Consider the following 14,027-nt stretch of genomic DNA (forward strand, 5'->3'; position numbering starts at 1 on the left):
AAATACGTTCATTTTAAAAAGTAGTATGACTGAGATTTTATCAGAAATAAAAACGCATCATTTCAAAATTCGCCTGTAACTAAAGAATACTAGAACTTTTATACAATTGAAATGAGTGAGTATTCCAGGCACACTAACTATGAAATGTGGTAGAATATTGAAGAACATTAAATAAAAATACTATGAGTATAACACTTGGCAAGAAAATTAATAAATGCAGATAATAACTCTAAAGAGTAGCCAATAATTACACAATCGCCAGTCGAAGAGAGTGGGAATAGTATTATCGAAATCAAGTGCTCTAAATTTGCTAAGACAAACTAAAATTGTATTGATTGCAAACATACTAAACAATATTATGATGATAATTTAAAGATACAAATGCAAGGGTATTGACAGGGCTATCAAAATATTTATTTTACATAGTTAATAAGTCAATTGAAAAGCCGCTGGCTTACCATAGTAAAACACATTTTCTTGGCACAATTAGTTTTTTTCATTCAACATAATTCCTTTCAAGGATGATACACTGATTATAGCGACACTCCAATTTTTCGATACCATTTTTGTAGTACGATTTGCCCTTTGCTTCAAAATAGGCCCCAGTTTCGGCGATCATCGGTTCGGTGCTCATTTCACCACGTCTAAACTTGCATACCAATCCTTAATGGTTAATTTTCCTGGGTCAGTGTCCGGAAACTCAGCATCAAACCAAGTTTTTGCTTCAACTGCATTTTTTTCCTTTCAAAAAGCAATATTTTGTCAACACGCGAAATTCCTTTTTATCCATTTTTTTTTACAATAACGAAAGTTACTTCACTCAAAATGCTATAATTCACAAACTAATGATCCGACAGCTGTCAAATTTATACACGCATATTTTGAGGGTTAGAGAAGTTTAATTAGTTTAAGAAGCATATGTATTTAATTCTAGTAGCGCCATCTATGTGTCAGGCCGGGGACTTTTCAATTGAGCTGTTGATAGTAACTACAACACAAAAAATGTTTAAATTATATACATTTGATGATGAATGTTTGAGTTTTTTAAACTATTAGCAGATCTGTGAAATGATAAAGTGTACCCAGTATTGTATCAAATTATCTTATAATATTTGGGTAAGTAAAAGACACAAACTGTGATTTTGATGTTCATTTTAATAATAGTCTTACGACTTATAAGTATGTGCTATTTCAAGTAGTTTACGAAATATTTGTTTATACATGCTTTAAAGGATTAAGTTATCCCATGAATTCTTAAACTAGATCTCTGCTTAGTTTCTTTAACTTTATTTGACTTCAGTGACAACATTTATTTTCATACATTGTCTGTAGATAAGTATTGTTAGAAATTTTTGAAATACACACATATCAGCTCGAATACTTGATAAAATCACATTGTTCCATCAAATATGTATCAGTTACCCTTAACCTGGTGAAGTATAGCCCGTCAAACTATTTGATGTACAAGAAACGTTACGTTAAGATGTACAAGTTATTTAATATTTTTCTTTGTATTTTGAGAATATCCAGTACTGAACAGCAGTGAATATTCAGTTACAGTTACAAGCCTATTTTCTTTTTTTTGCTCGCCATTTGGATCTTTTAGAAATATATACTGACTTCATGCACACTTGAAGGACTAAACATCATATTATATTAATTATAATTTTCCATATTATTTGGTAACTGAAAAAAGAACAAAACTATTAAAGACAGTCATATACATAATAAACAAAACAAATGAGGCCTAATTTTAAATGTTATCAAGAGCCTTATTTAACTCGATTACGTTAATTACTTTTTAGGCATAATTAAAGGTACTTATAATAGTAAATACTTAAATTAGAGTAGCATAATTGCTGTGAATAAATTACCAATGTTCAAAATATACTGACTGGTATAGCAAGATTTCTCTAACCTTTGTAAGTATTGGAAGGAAAATACACAACTAGTTTGGAGTTTTTAGCGATGTATAATTGCTCTAGGGATGCTCACACCATCGATACATTGTCTAAGTATAATACAAGTAAAGTATAGTCTATTTAAATTAATAAAATACAATTTATTTTCTCTCTTTTTTGCATAAAGACGAGTTGTTTATTTAAATGAATAATGTAAAAATATATAAATTAAAAGAAGCAAAATAGAATATAAATCAATAAGCAATGGTGAAAAGAATAATGAATTGGGTGGACATTACTTACTGTTTGAGCTGATACTGATTCCATTATCGGACCTAACTGATGACTACTGGTCTTTATCCTTGACTTCCATTCTTGATACTTTTTCTTTCTTCTTAATTGTGATTGTCTCTATTCTGGTTGTTCTTTTTCCGTAATTCTTTTCCGACTGTTCTTTTGCTAATTCTTGTTTTGTCCTTAGTCCTGTAACTATTTTCATCGTGTTTCATTGCTGAAGCTCCTCCCTCGGGTTCTTGGTGATGTCTGAAGTTTCAGAATTTCGGAAACACGTTAGAATGCTCGAATATTCCTCGGGCTTCCTTGAGGTTTGTGGTTATAGATACCATAAAAACACTCGACAAAGAGCCGATGAGACATAATTTTTATTAGTCACCTGTTTTCTGTTTGCTCGGTGTCTTTCTCATCTTGGCCTAGCTTCACCAGATATTCGATGCAATTTCTATATTTTATATTGTCTTCTTAATTCATAACTCTTTTCCCATGTGACAAAAACAGTTAAATGGTCTAAACATTAGATTTCTAAACTATACAAAAAAAATTTTCTTAAATATAAAAAAATAAATAAATGTAATTACGTCGCGACACAACCAAAACAACTACGTCACCTACAGATTTGGAGCGTTTATTGAAAATTTCGCTATTTCAAACGACAATTTATCTTTCAAATTGATTCTTTAGCAGAAATAACTTTTATTCCAGGAAATGTAAATACGTAGAATTATCATAAATTAGTTTTTCAAAAATAGTTACCTAGCTTATTGTTAGATCTTCTGATGTAAAATAATACGAAATTTCAGGCTCATTCCATGGCGCAACTGAATTATCCTGGTATGCCTTGTTGCCAGAACGCCTGGTTAGAGCAGCAACAGCAACTACAGCTTTGTCCATCACACAGTAGTACGATGAGTCTGAACATGGCCGGAGGATATCCAGGTAATCCCATGTGGATGGGTACGTGGCACGGTCCACCACCTGGAATGTATCCGTATCCCATGCCTCAAACTCACGCCAGGTATGCAATGTCTTTAACTTCATCTATGCCCTTACAATAACGGTGATTGTTCTTTAGATCCTGTTCGCACTCTCGACCCGCTTCGCCCACCCACAGCGTAAAATCCAGGAAGTCGACTATGAGCAAGAAATCACGTCGGAAGTATCGCGACGAAACCTCTGAAGAAGAATCCGATATCGAAGATCGGCGCTCGGTGTTCAGTCATCAGGATAACAGAAGCGAGAGGCGGTCAGTGGGCAGGTACTATGTCCGAGAGCGGCCGTTGAGAGACAGCGTCTCAATGCCCAAGGAGACGTTGCGCAAAAACATCAGCAGCAAGACCAGCGAACGGCTTGAACGGGGCTCGGTAGCCAGAAGCCGGGTTAGCGTCCAGGAATCGTCCAGCGAACAAAGCGACGACGAACAATCGGATAGCCCGAAGGAGGTCCCGGATCTGGACGAGGAAGACGAAGTGTCGGAAGCCGAACCAGTTCAACAGCCCGTGCCGACTGCCGCCTGGTCTTGCGAGCATTGTACCTTCGTGAACGAGCCGGGAACACGCGTATGTCTAGTGTGTTGTAAAACGCCGACCACCAAAGTGAATCTGGTAAAAAACACGCCCCCCACCACCAAGACCGTCTCTAAGAAGCCACCCGCGGGGCGACCGCAACCACACAACGCTCTCAAGCCGAAGGAGAAGCTGCACCAAACCGCCAGTTCGGACGACTACAGTCGCGACTACAGCGAGACGGAATCGACGCAGAACAAGCTGGAAAAGTTGAACGTCAGCAGCTCGGGAGAGGACAAGAGCCCGGACCTGAAGCCGAAAGGTAGGACCATGAGAAAAATCAGTTTTTGGCCAGGGACTAAATTCACCGCCTCCTTCTATAAAAGCAAATGAGTTTGCTAGATTCCCAAAATCAGTGTTGTGCTAAATATAGTGTAGTGCTGTGACTAGTCGCTTTACTAATCCCCCGTCAGTGTGTGTATATGTGTTTAGTGTGCTTATTTGATAGTGTTTTTGCGCGATGTCCGCACGAACCGTTTTTATCGTTGTAGAACACGGTCGATCCGAAGAGACTGAAGCCGAAAACTCGCAGGCCTTAGATAGTATTCCACCGGACGTACCAGATCATAAAACATCAACGGGCTGTGGTCCTTCTCCTCCCCGAGACATACCCGAACATGTGGAACAAGATGATCATAATGAGAAAAAGTTCTCCAGCATTAGTACAGGAACCTCACCTCCCCCTCAAAATATGTCCACACAGGTAATCATATTTTATTTATTCTTTTTTTATTAATTACATCCATCGAGTAATTAAAAAATCAAATTTTATTATAAAATATTTGATGACAATCATACAAATAAGACTTCAAACAGCTTACGAACAAACAAGCCGAGAAAAACAGGCTCTAAGAACTAGATTAGACCGAATGGCGGTTTTTTACATAATATTTTCGCGCTTTGTCAGTTTAAGCAGGAACGTATTAGATATGGAGAATGTATATACACTGGCCCTCATTTCTCTTCGGAAAAATTATGATAAAATTAAACTGTTTAGTGTATTGGTACGCCCAGAGGCAGTCCCACATAACCCGGTGAAACTTGTCAACGCCTGGTTTTAGGCCAGAACAAAAAAAAATAAAATTAAACTTCTTCATGAATTTGCCAAATACTCATGAAGGAGATGTGGACTCTTTATTGTCTACTTTAAACATCGGTGGAGTAATGGACTCTATGATATTGATATGTTTCTTAATTTAAATCCTTTTGAAATACCTTAGAATTATTGGGTTAAATAATAATTTAATGTATAGTCTTTAGTTAAACTATGAAAAAGAGAAAGAGAGGGAGATTATATGTTATCTTTATAGATAATGTATAGTAGGTATATATTTTCTGTAAACGTATAAAATGTATGTTCTGTATGTAACAATATTTTTAAATAAATTATTGCGCCGTTCTTATCGATTCTCTTTTACGACAATTAGCATTCTTCCAAAAATGAAAAACTTTCCACTGCTGTGTACACGCAGTAAAAACCCGCATAGGGCTCTCGCGTCCCAAAACGGTTTCTCGGTCTTCTGGTACCGTAAGTTAAACCACTTTTATAGTGTATAAGTGTATTCTTAACTTTAGCTTAAGTAATTTAGTTTTATTTTAATTTTGGGAAATACATACTGATGTGTTAATCCCGTAATCGCATTACTTGTCTATTAATGGAAGTACAACAGAACATTAGTAACAAATTTGTAAATTTGGATTGTACTAAGCATATTTAATGTAAGATGTAATTAATATAAAAAAATCTCATTGGGTAGTAAAATGTATTTAATATATCCAATATATGACATAAAGACAAAAGTAACTTTTGAATCTTATTTACAGACTTACGACGAATTACCTTTAGTCGATTCTTCAACCTTAGCGTCCAAGAGTCCCCGTTCACAACGGGCCCGATCTTTAAGTCGTAACAGCAGGAAAAGAGAGTTGAAACGTTCTCAATCGATGCACACGACTTCTTCGAAGAGAGGATCCGAATGGTCCTTACAGCGATCTTCCAGTCGTTTGAGTTTTACAACCGATTCACAAGTAATTATTTTATTCAACACATTACTTAATAAGTCCCATGCCTGACCAATAGATGACGCCACCTTATATTTAGCCAAAAAGTTACGGTGATTTTAGTAAAACAACTTTCGTTATTTTTAAAACAATGCATGGGGTCACAAGTCCGTCAAAATGAACGAATTGTTTTGACATCCATCGTATAATTCAGATCTACCCCTAGTTATTATTGGCTGTTTGTAAATTTAAACATTTTTGTTTTGAAATGTTAGGGGGCTCATTGAATTATGTTTTATATTTCATGTACTTTATGGGATTTTACAGGTTATGCAAGGCTTTATACATGATGATATCACCTTGTGTTTCTAGAGTTTACCCGGTAGCAGAGAGGCAAGTCCCTTGCCATTCGACTATGAAGAGACCTACTTCGAAAAACAAAATTCAAGACATAGGAAGCCAAGCAGCGCCAGGATGTACAGCAGCATCATGGACCTGAGGAAGCCGGAGATGTACCATCGTAGACCAAGTCACCACGACTTTGGATATTACAGGGTGCTTGAATATTTCACTCTCTAGGTTAAAATTATAGATAAACCATTGGCGTAGAAACCGTTTTCATATTTATATAGCATATTTGGAAATTTTTGAATTTAGAGATGCATTTTGTGATGTTGCAGTGATTGTTTTGATGGTGATAGTACCGACAACGTTTGCATGATGCCTGTTCCAAAATTAACTTAGTTTCCGTTTTTATTTCGATTATAATATATTAGATTAACTGATATATTGCTTAACCAAAATTATCTGTATTATAATTATTTGTTAGCTCACGCTTTGAAGATAGAACTCTGGCATTACTTAACCAGCTTATCAATATAATGGCATTAGTTTAACTACAAAATTTCTCTTGTTGCTTTTTCACGACTTACTACTTTTTCTCAATTAGACATTTATATTTAGGCGAATTTTACTGTTAGATTGATAAGAAAGTAATTTAGTACTATAAAAATATCGTCATATTATAAAGCACAAATTTCTTTTTGGTTGATTGTGTCAAGATACCTGATTGAGCTGATACAGTGAGATATGAGCAATTACATATTTAGTTATTTTGATATTTTTATTAATAGGACTAGATGATAAGAAATATTGACTATTGAAACTAGATTGTTTATTAAATTTTCCTTATTATTTCTTAATGTTTAGCCTATAGGGACTTTACAATGCATATATTGAGAAAGTCCTTTGCTTTTAATAAATAGAAATTTAATTAGGTATGACTTAATTTTTATATTTTTTTTTAAATAGAAGGATTTTCTTGGTTTTGAATCCATGTGAATCTAAGAATGTACATGAATTACACCTCTTAGAATAACTAACTTCTATTTCACAGCAATTTGTAGTATTGTTGGAGTCCACATAGTGTCATATAAAATGCGTAATTATTGGTAAAAATATTTTAGAAATATTGATAGAACTCTTGTCTTGAACAAGCTCGTTGTAATCTCTGTTAGATGAGACGTAGCTTTCTAGCTAAGCCAACCAAATAGTTATTTCCAAGTGTTCGCCCCAAACTGTTAGGTGGATTCTTCATATATGATAAACCTAGGTCAACGTATGAGGACGTGCCTTTCACTGACCTGGCTACACAAAATTCACCGACTTCTGAAAATTATAACTATTTGTAAAAAAAGATGCCAGATAATTCAATACATCCACTCCAAAAGAGTAAGAGTATCCTCTTAAAGAAGATTATCCCCTGTATCTGACGATTGGGCATCAAGGAAGTACTAATATAGTATAAGCTCCTGGAAATTGATCAGGTGGTGACTGCGGTCAACATTTAAATGAATTGAGACAACAAAAATTTACTGTTACTTAACAGTTCGTAGTATTTTTTACTGTGCATTTGAGGTGTTGATGTCAGTTGAGTTTTGTCGAAACTGTCAAAATTGGACAATTTTTCCAAAATTGAGGGTTTCCTCAACATGAACAAGTAGAGGTAGAGCTGAGGACACTTTAGAGAAGCTGAGGTCACGAAAGGTTGATCAATTAGCTCAAGCACTAAAGTTATATAATATCTCCTTTTATGTACTTGTGAACAAAGATACTAAAATCGCCTGTCCTTCTCATACAAAATATGTCTGTGATAGAATTCAAATTCTTGATGATAATGTATATATCGATGGTTGGAGGTTCAATATCTCAAATAGTTTATTTTTATTTCATTTGTCTGTGATCTTTTGTTGATGTATCCAACTTTAGCCATTATTACATCCTAATCATCATGTTTAGTATCAAGTAAACAAGGATCATTAATATTTATTGAAAGTCTTGTATTGAGCGATATTCGAATAGCTCCAAAATTTGTTTATACTCATCGTTTTTATCTTGATAACTCAAGACATTGAATAATCGTTAATTTAAATTTTATTATATTATAACTAAATTTGAGATTCAGTGGATGCTTTAGCACGTGAAACTCTTTTTTTTTTGTTACTATTCATATATAACTGAATATCTTAATCATTAACGAGTATGATGGTGTCCTAAGCAAAGGTTTTCCTCATAACTACATTCTTGTTCTGTAGCATAGCTCCAATGTGTTGATTTACAACAGTTTGTGAAAAAAGCTCCTTAAAGTTTATGCCTTAAAATACCATTTATTTTATTAAATAATATCGGAATTATGCTCTAACTGCTGCTGCTCAATCATCATAGAATGATTCGATTTACACTCAAGTAAATGTTATTGTTGATGTTAATTAAGATATTACAAGTGTCTGATGATCTTGATGTGTCGGAAATTAAGTTGCCAAAAGAACCACTTGTTGCTAAATTATGTTATCTATATAATACCTAAAACATCATGTAAATGCGTTCTTTTGTCCTAGATGGACGGTTTGGAGCCACTAAGTAATCGCCACCGAAGCGAGTCGCTGCGTCCGGATTACTATGACAACGGTTTCGAAAGACGAGATTCTTATAAGAACCAGGGCATGGAATTGGTGAAGTTACTCAGAGTATGTTTTTATGGTTCTCGTTTATTGGATTTTCTCATCAATATTGCTTGCAGGACGCTGAACAATATAAATTCACCGCTGATGAAGTGCAGGCTGCCCTTCTTCACTGTAAAGTAAGTTCTCATAATTTAACTTTTTTTTTAAATAAAACATTTAAATTTATATTTCCTTTAAAATATGAATTGGGAGTTGATGTTTTTATATATTAGGTGCTTGTTTGTTTTCTGATCAGTATTTCACCTCAAGAAGGCATTTTCTCTGCACAAATTCGAACATAACATAATTTTCTATAACTTTTCCCCATTTCTCTGGCAACAAGGCGATAACTTATAGAAAGAACGATGTTGGTTTAGCAACGATCCAAGCATCCATCCATTTTCGCATTTCGATATTTTGAAACTGTGTGCTAATCAGATAATGCTGCATCGATCTGAACAAAAGGTAAACAGAAAGCTACAACAGTGTATACAACATAATAACATTCAGTCTGTTACTCGCTATTACTGGTCTTTTATTACAACAATACGTCGTTCATTTTGTTCAATTTAAGTCGGTAAATATCTGTAGGGACAGTTTCATTCGGTTTTAGCAACTCGTAATACATTACACCTTGCTGATCCCACCATATGCATAACAAAACATTATGGCTATGAATATTCAGCTTCTCCTACAATAGTTTATGACTTTTAGTGTTTGGAGTTGTTGTAGTAGGTCCTTTTTGCACGCCAGTCATATATATAGACAATCAGTAACATAGACATTTTTTCTTATTTTGGATCTTTCGCATCACATGTAACGTCTGGAAATAGTTGATTCATCAACTACTAACCTGACTGAAAGTTGTTTGATAGTTTGAGCTGAGTTTTGATCTAATAAGTCTTACAATTCATTGTCTTCAAACTATTAAATTGTTGAAATCAAAACCGACAATTTGGACATGACGGACTGATGAATGGGGTTCGGCAGCAAATTTCTTCCAATCAAACAGTAATGAATGTAGAAAATGACTTTTCAGTATTCCATGATTAGCGTCTGTATACACTGAATAACTCAATAATATCAAATGCAAAACTGTTATTTTATGTGGAGAAAGGTCGAAACCATTAAATTAAACAATTTTTTATATCTATACTTCGCATTTTTACCAAAACCTAATGTTATTTCTACAATAATATTGAGGTTTTGAAATACTTTCAGGATATGAATCCTATCGAGTGGCTGAAGGAGCACTGGGACGCTACCATCGCCAGCGTCCAAACCCTGGCTACACAGATGGGTCGAGAAGGACCCATGAACATCGTCGGAACCGTGTCAGAGAAAGAAGCCCGCGAAGCTCTACGGGCGCACAAAGGCGACCTTTGGCCAGCCGTGCAAGACTGCGTCGAACAAAGGCAAAGAAAGGTAATTAACGCAACAATACTCCAATATCGATACCGATTTTAACATATCCGTTATTATCAGTACGCAGAACTGGCCAATCGTGGTGATTTCTCTCGCGAGGATATCGTCACGGTACTAACCGCGAATCACGGCGACTTGGAGGCAGCTTACAGCGAACTGAGCAAAACTCAGATCAAACCGTTTCTGATGCGAATTTGGGGTCCGCCCACGGGGGTGGAAAACCAAGCAGGTAATGAGGGGGCTACGTTACAGAGGTTCAAGGGGGAAGGTAAGTATCTCCACTATCATCCCGCGTCATTAATTCATGAAACATTTTATCTTTTTTGCACTCTAGATCTTCTAAGCGATGAGGAAAAACAATTAAAACGGGAAGCCGAAGCGGTAAGTGATTATGTTCAAAACCTTAACGTAGATAAAACAAGTCCCCCTCAATACGTAAGTACCGATTCGCATCCCAACGTTTTAACCCAAGTCGCACATAACGATGATGCGGCTAGCAACAGGAGCGATATAGACGCGTTGGAGACTGAATTTTTGAAAAACATCGAGGATATAAACAGTTTAAATCAGAAGCTGAACGAATCCGTCGAACTGAACGCTCCATCCAGGTTGCAGACGGTGAGGCTTCCCGCGGACATCCCCATAGCTCCTGTCATCGTAGAGCCTCAGTCCCCGCAAAGTCCCAAGGTTTACGTCGAGAAAAGTAAGACCGTCATACACGTGATGGACACGGTCAACTTAGACCTGTCCCAAGTACAAAAACTTGTCGCCCCAGAGTCGGAATCATCAAGTTCCAGCGAGGAGAACGCGATTGGCGATGAGCAGTTCGTAGATGCTGTAGAGGATATTGAAGATAATTCCCCTCAAGTCAAAACAGAAGCTCAGTCGTCGAAAAAAAAACCTCTAAGGAAAATTAGCGTCAGCACCCTCAACATTCAACTTGTAGGGGTAAAAACTGATCAAGTAGAGTCTCTCTCGAAAGTGTCACAAATCCTTGACGACAAAAGAGACAAGCCTGATGAGCAAGTCCAAGAAAGTACCGCGCAGATCTTCCTCAAGTCGTCTAATATAAAAGTAGAACCTGATAATATACATCAAACTAAAGAACAACAAAATAATCAACAAGACAAAGACGTTATTAAAGAATCCGAAAGTGGAGATATAGAAAGCCAAGATAATATCAAATCTAGTCCAAATGAATCTGAAAATTCAGAGAACAAGAACCCAGACATTGATACCGGAGCATTGAATCAAGCTGCTGCTGTATTTGAAGAAGCGATGGTCATTAATCAATTTGAGAGCGCAGAAATTGAGCAAAACTTACTAACTATAAGTCATGGTTCTGGTGAAGAATGTCACTCCATTTCTACTGAAGAATCATATGCTTCCGTTGAAAACGATAACATAAATAATGAAAACATTGAGCAGGATGATTCAACGTATCAAGAATCAGAAAATGCAACAACTAGCCAACATTTATCACCTATTAATAATAATAATTTTGAAAATGTAAATGATGTTGAAGAATCAGAGACATTAAGAGAAAACAACAATTCAACAGACAATCAGATTGTCAATGATGAAAAACAAGGAATTATGACTGAAAAACAGATATTTCCGAATCAGCATTTGACTGACGATTCTGAAAATACGTTAACTATTACTAGCGAGAAATCAAATACAGCAAATATAGAATATCACTCTATTTCACAGTCTGGGCAAAGCTCAAAAGAAATTGAGAACAACGTTTCTGTTAAAGAAGTCGAGAAGGATCATTCCGATGTTAATGAATCTCCTAAAATAACCCCAAATGAGCAGTTAACGGTTTTGGATTCAGAAATTAACTCTATTCCACTACCTGAACAAACTGCGCTAGACGAAATAAATGAAATGTCGCCAACTCCAGTTGAACATGTCGCAGAACAACTGGAAAATGGTGTAGCTGATAAAAACCCAGAAACTGAGGTTGTTCTTAAACCTGAACGAAAATCTAGCGCGATTAAAGAGACATTTTTAATATCGGTTAAAAATATTGTTGAAAAACTGGAAACTATTAAAACTGATAAGACGTCAGTATCCAATGAAACAGATCCGGAGCGTGATAATAACGGAAAACTTGACGCTCCCCAGAAATTAAATACCATGTCTCAAAATTCTGTGAACATATCCGAAACTAACGGTACAGCTGAAGTTGAGGAAAAAACAGAGCAAGTATCCTCTACTAATAAAAGTGTATCGATACCTGAAGAAGCCAAGGAAAATCTTCCACCAAAATCAAAATCTAACAAAAGACGAAAAGCAAAAAAGAAGCATCACAAAGAGAACCGTAAAGCTATGTTTGTAAAGGAACGATCTACTAGTAATACTGAATCCAGCAGTGATGCTCCTGAGAAAGTAGACGAACCTGATGATCCTGTGGCAAAATTTGAAACAAAAAATAAACAAGAATCAGCAAAAAATACTTCTAATCTTCATAAATTGGAAAGGAAAACTCCTTTAAAGAGAAACGATGGTCAAAAATACTCAAAATACAAGAATATGCCGATTAAACAGGTTCTTGAATCTCCTATCGATGAGAAACCGGAAATATTGTTCCATGAAAATGATAACAAACAGGAAATAATAAACGAACACGACGAAACTCCCGATTCTCCAACTTGTATTGGAGACGGTGGTAACATATCATTGGAAGAAGAAAAAAGGGACACTAATCAAGACGACGTGAAACCGATTACATCCACTAAAACCCAGATTGCCCAACACAATCAATCAGCATTTGCTGTTACTAAACCTAGACCGTCGAAGATACCAATAATATCACGACAGAATTCGATATCAAAAGAACTAAAGTCCCCTAGTACTAACGGCAGCAAAATACCAGTTAGAATGCCAAGCCCACCAAAAAGGGTTAAAAAAGCAAATGCTGTCAATGTTGATTTAACTGAAAGAGTGGTTGAGGGTAGCCAAATTAAACCTAGTCAATCATTGAAAGATAATAAAGATGAAACAGAACAAATTTCAGATAATGACATGAAAAACATCAATGATACGCACCAAAAAATTTCCAGAAGTTTATCTCCAACCTCAATTGATACTGAAATACCGACAACATCTAAAACATATGATCGGAGAAGTCTGTCGAGAAAATCATCAACTCGGTCAAATAAAAGCGACGAAATAAACAACAACGGCAAACCATTGCTCAGGAAATATTCTCTAGCTTCGTTCAAAAGCTCTTTCGATTCCACAACCAGCTCTAAAAAAATGTCGTACACGAAAAGTCTGGATTACGATAGTGACAGCTCGGTTTCTGATAGCAACGTTGAAGAGTTGATCGATCCGAGCACCGATGAAGACTTGGACGATTTTGAGGATGATTTCGAGCAAATCCCCGAAGAAGATACCAGAAGCAATTCTGAAGAGTATCGAGAGTTCGAATATCAAAAAATCAAGCTAGCCGAAGAACTTAACATCGATTTAACCCAAATCAGCGAGAGAGTTGATCAGATGACCTCCAATCTAGAATCGAAGCCGCAAAATTTCCAATCAATTGAGGAAACTTGCGAATCGGAGGAGTATGATTCTGAGGAAGAAATTGAAGTTGATGAAACAGAGAGTAGTAAAGAGGAACTTGAAGGGGAATTCATCGAAGATGACGAACTCGGAAACGATGAATTTGATGATAGTGATTTCGATATGGAAAAAAAGGAACCAACTGAAATGGAGACGATGGAGGTATGTAATTTACTAATAATTCGAACACATAGGATTTTATGAAATTCGGAGTATTAATAATTAAAATGTTTTCAAAGTGGTTGGATATGAAATTACGTTAATTG

General features: G+C 35.9%; 1 protein-coding gene and 1 long non-coding RNA gene across 8 annotated transcripts in view; one reads left to right on the plus strand and one right to left on the minus strand.

Annotated features, from left to right (window-relative positions):
• The window catches only part of LOC143202757 (E3 ubiquitin-protein ligase lubel), a 30,306-nt gene that overhangs the window by 13,648 nt on the left and 2,631 nt on the right, over positions 1–14,027 (plus strand). For all 7 annotated transcript variants that reach the window (XM_076414528.1, XM_076414532.1, XM_076414533.1 and 4 more), the window contains 10 exons: positions 2,999–3,213; positions 3,271–4,022; positions 4,252–4,463; positions 5,585–5,788; positions 6,134–6,316; positions 8,659–8,787; positions 8,841–8,900; positions 9,985–10,188; positions 10,249–10,456; positions 10,523–13,923. In XM_076414528.1, the coding sequence (XP_076270643.1) occupies positions 2,999–3,213; positions 3,271–4,022; positions 4,252–4,463; positions 5,585–5,788; positions 6,134–6,316; positions 8,659–8,787; positions 8,841–8,900; positions 9,985–10,188; positions 10,249–10,456; positions 10,523–13,923 (5,568 nt within the window). The remainder of the gene's footprint in view (positions 1–2,998; positions 3,214–3,270; positions 4,023–4,251; positions 4,464–5,584; positions 5,789–6,133; positions 6,317–8,658; positions 8,788–8,840; positions 8,901–9,984; positions 10,189–10,248; positions 10,457–10,522; positions 13,924–14,027) is intronic.
• On the minus strand, positions 2,294–2,715 carry LOC143202768 (uncharacterized). The gene is made up of 2 exons (XR_013007229.1): positions 2,575–2,715; positions 2,294–2,444 (listed from the first exon to the last, which is right to left on the minus strand). It is a non-coding gene; the product is annotated as an uncharacterized LOC143202768 (long non-coding RNA).

The sequence above is a fragment of the Rhynchophorus ferrugineus genome, unplaced genomic scaffold (assembly GCF_030347505.1).
Source record: "Rhynchophorus ferrugineus isolate W39M unplaced genomic scaffold, kcgeb_rfMv2 rfM9, whole genome shotgun sequence".
NCBI lineage: Eukaryota > Metazoa > Arthropoda > Insecta > Coleoptera > Curculionidae > Rhynchophorus > Rhynchophorus ferrugineus.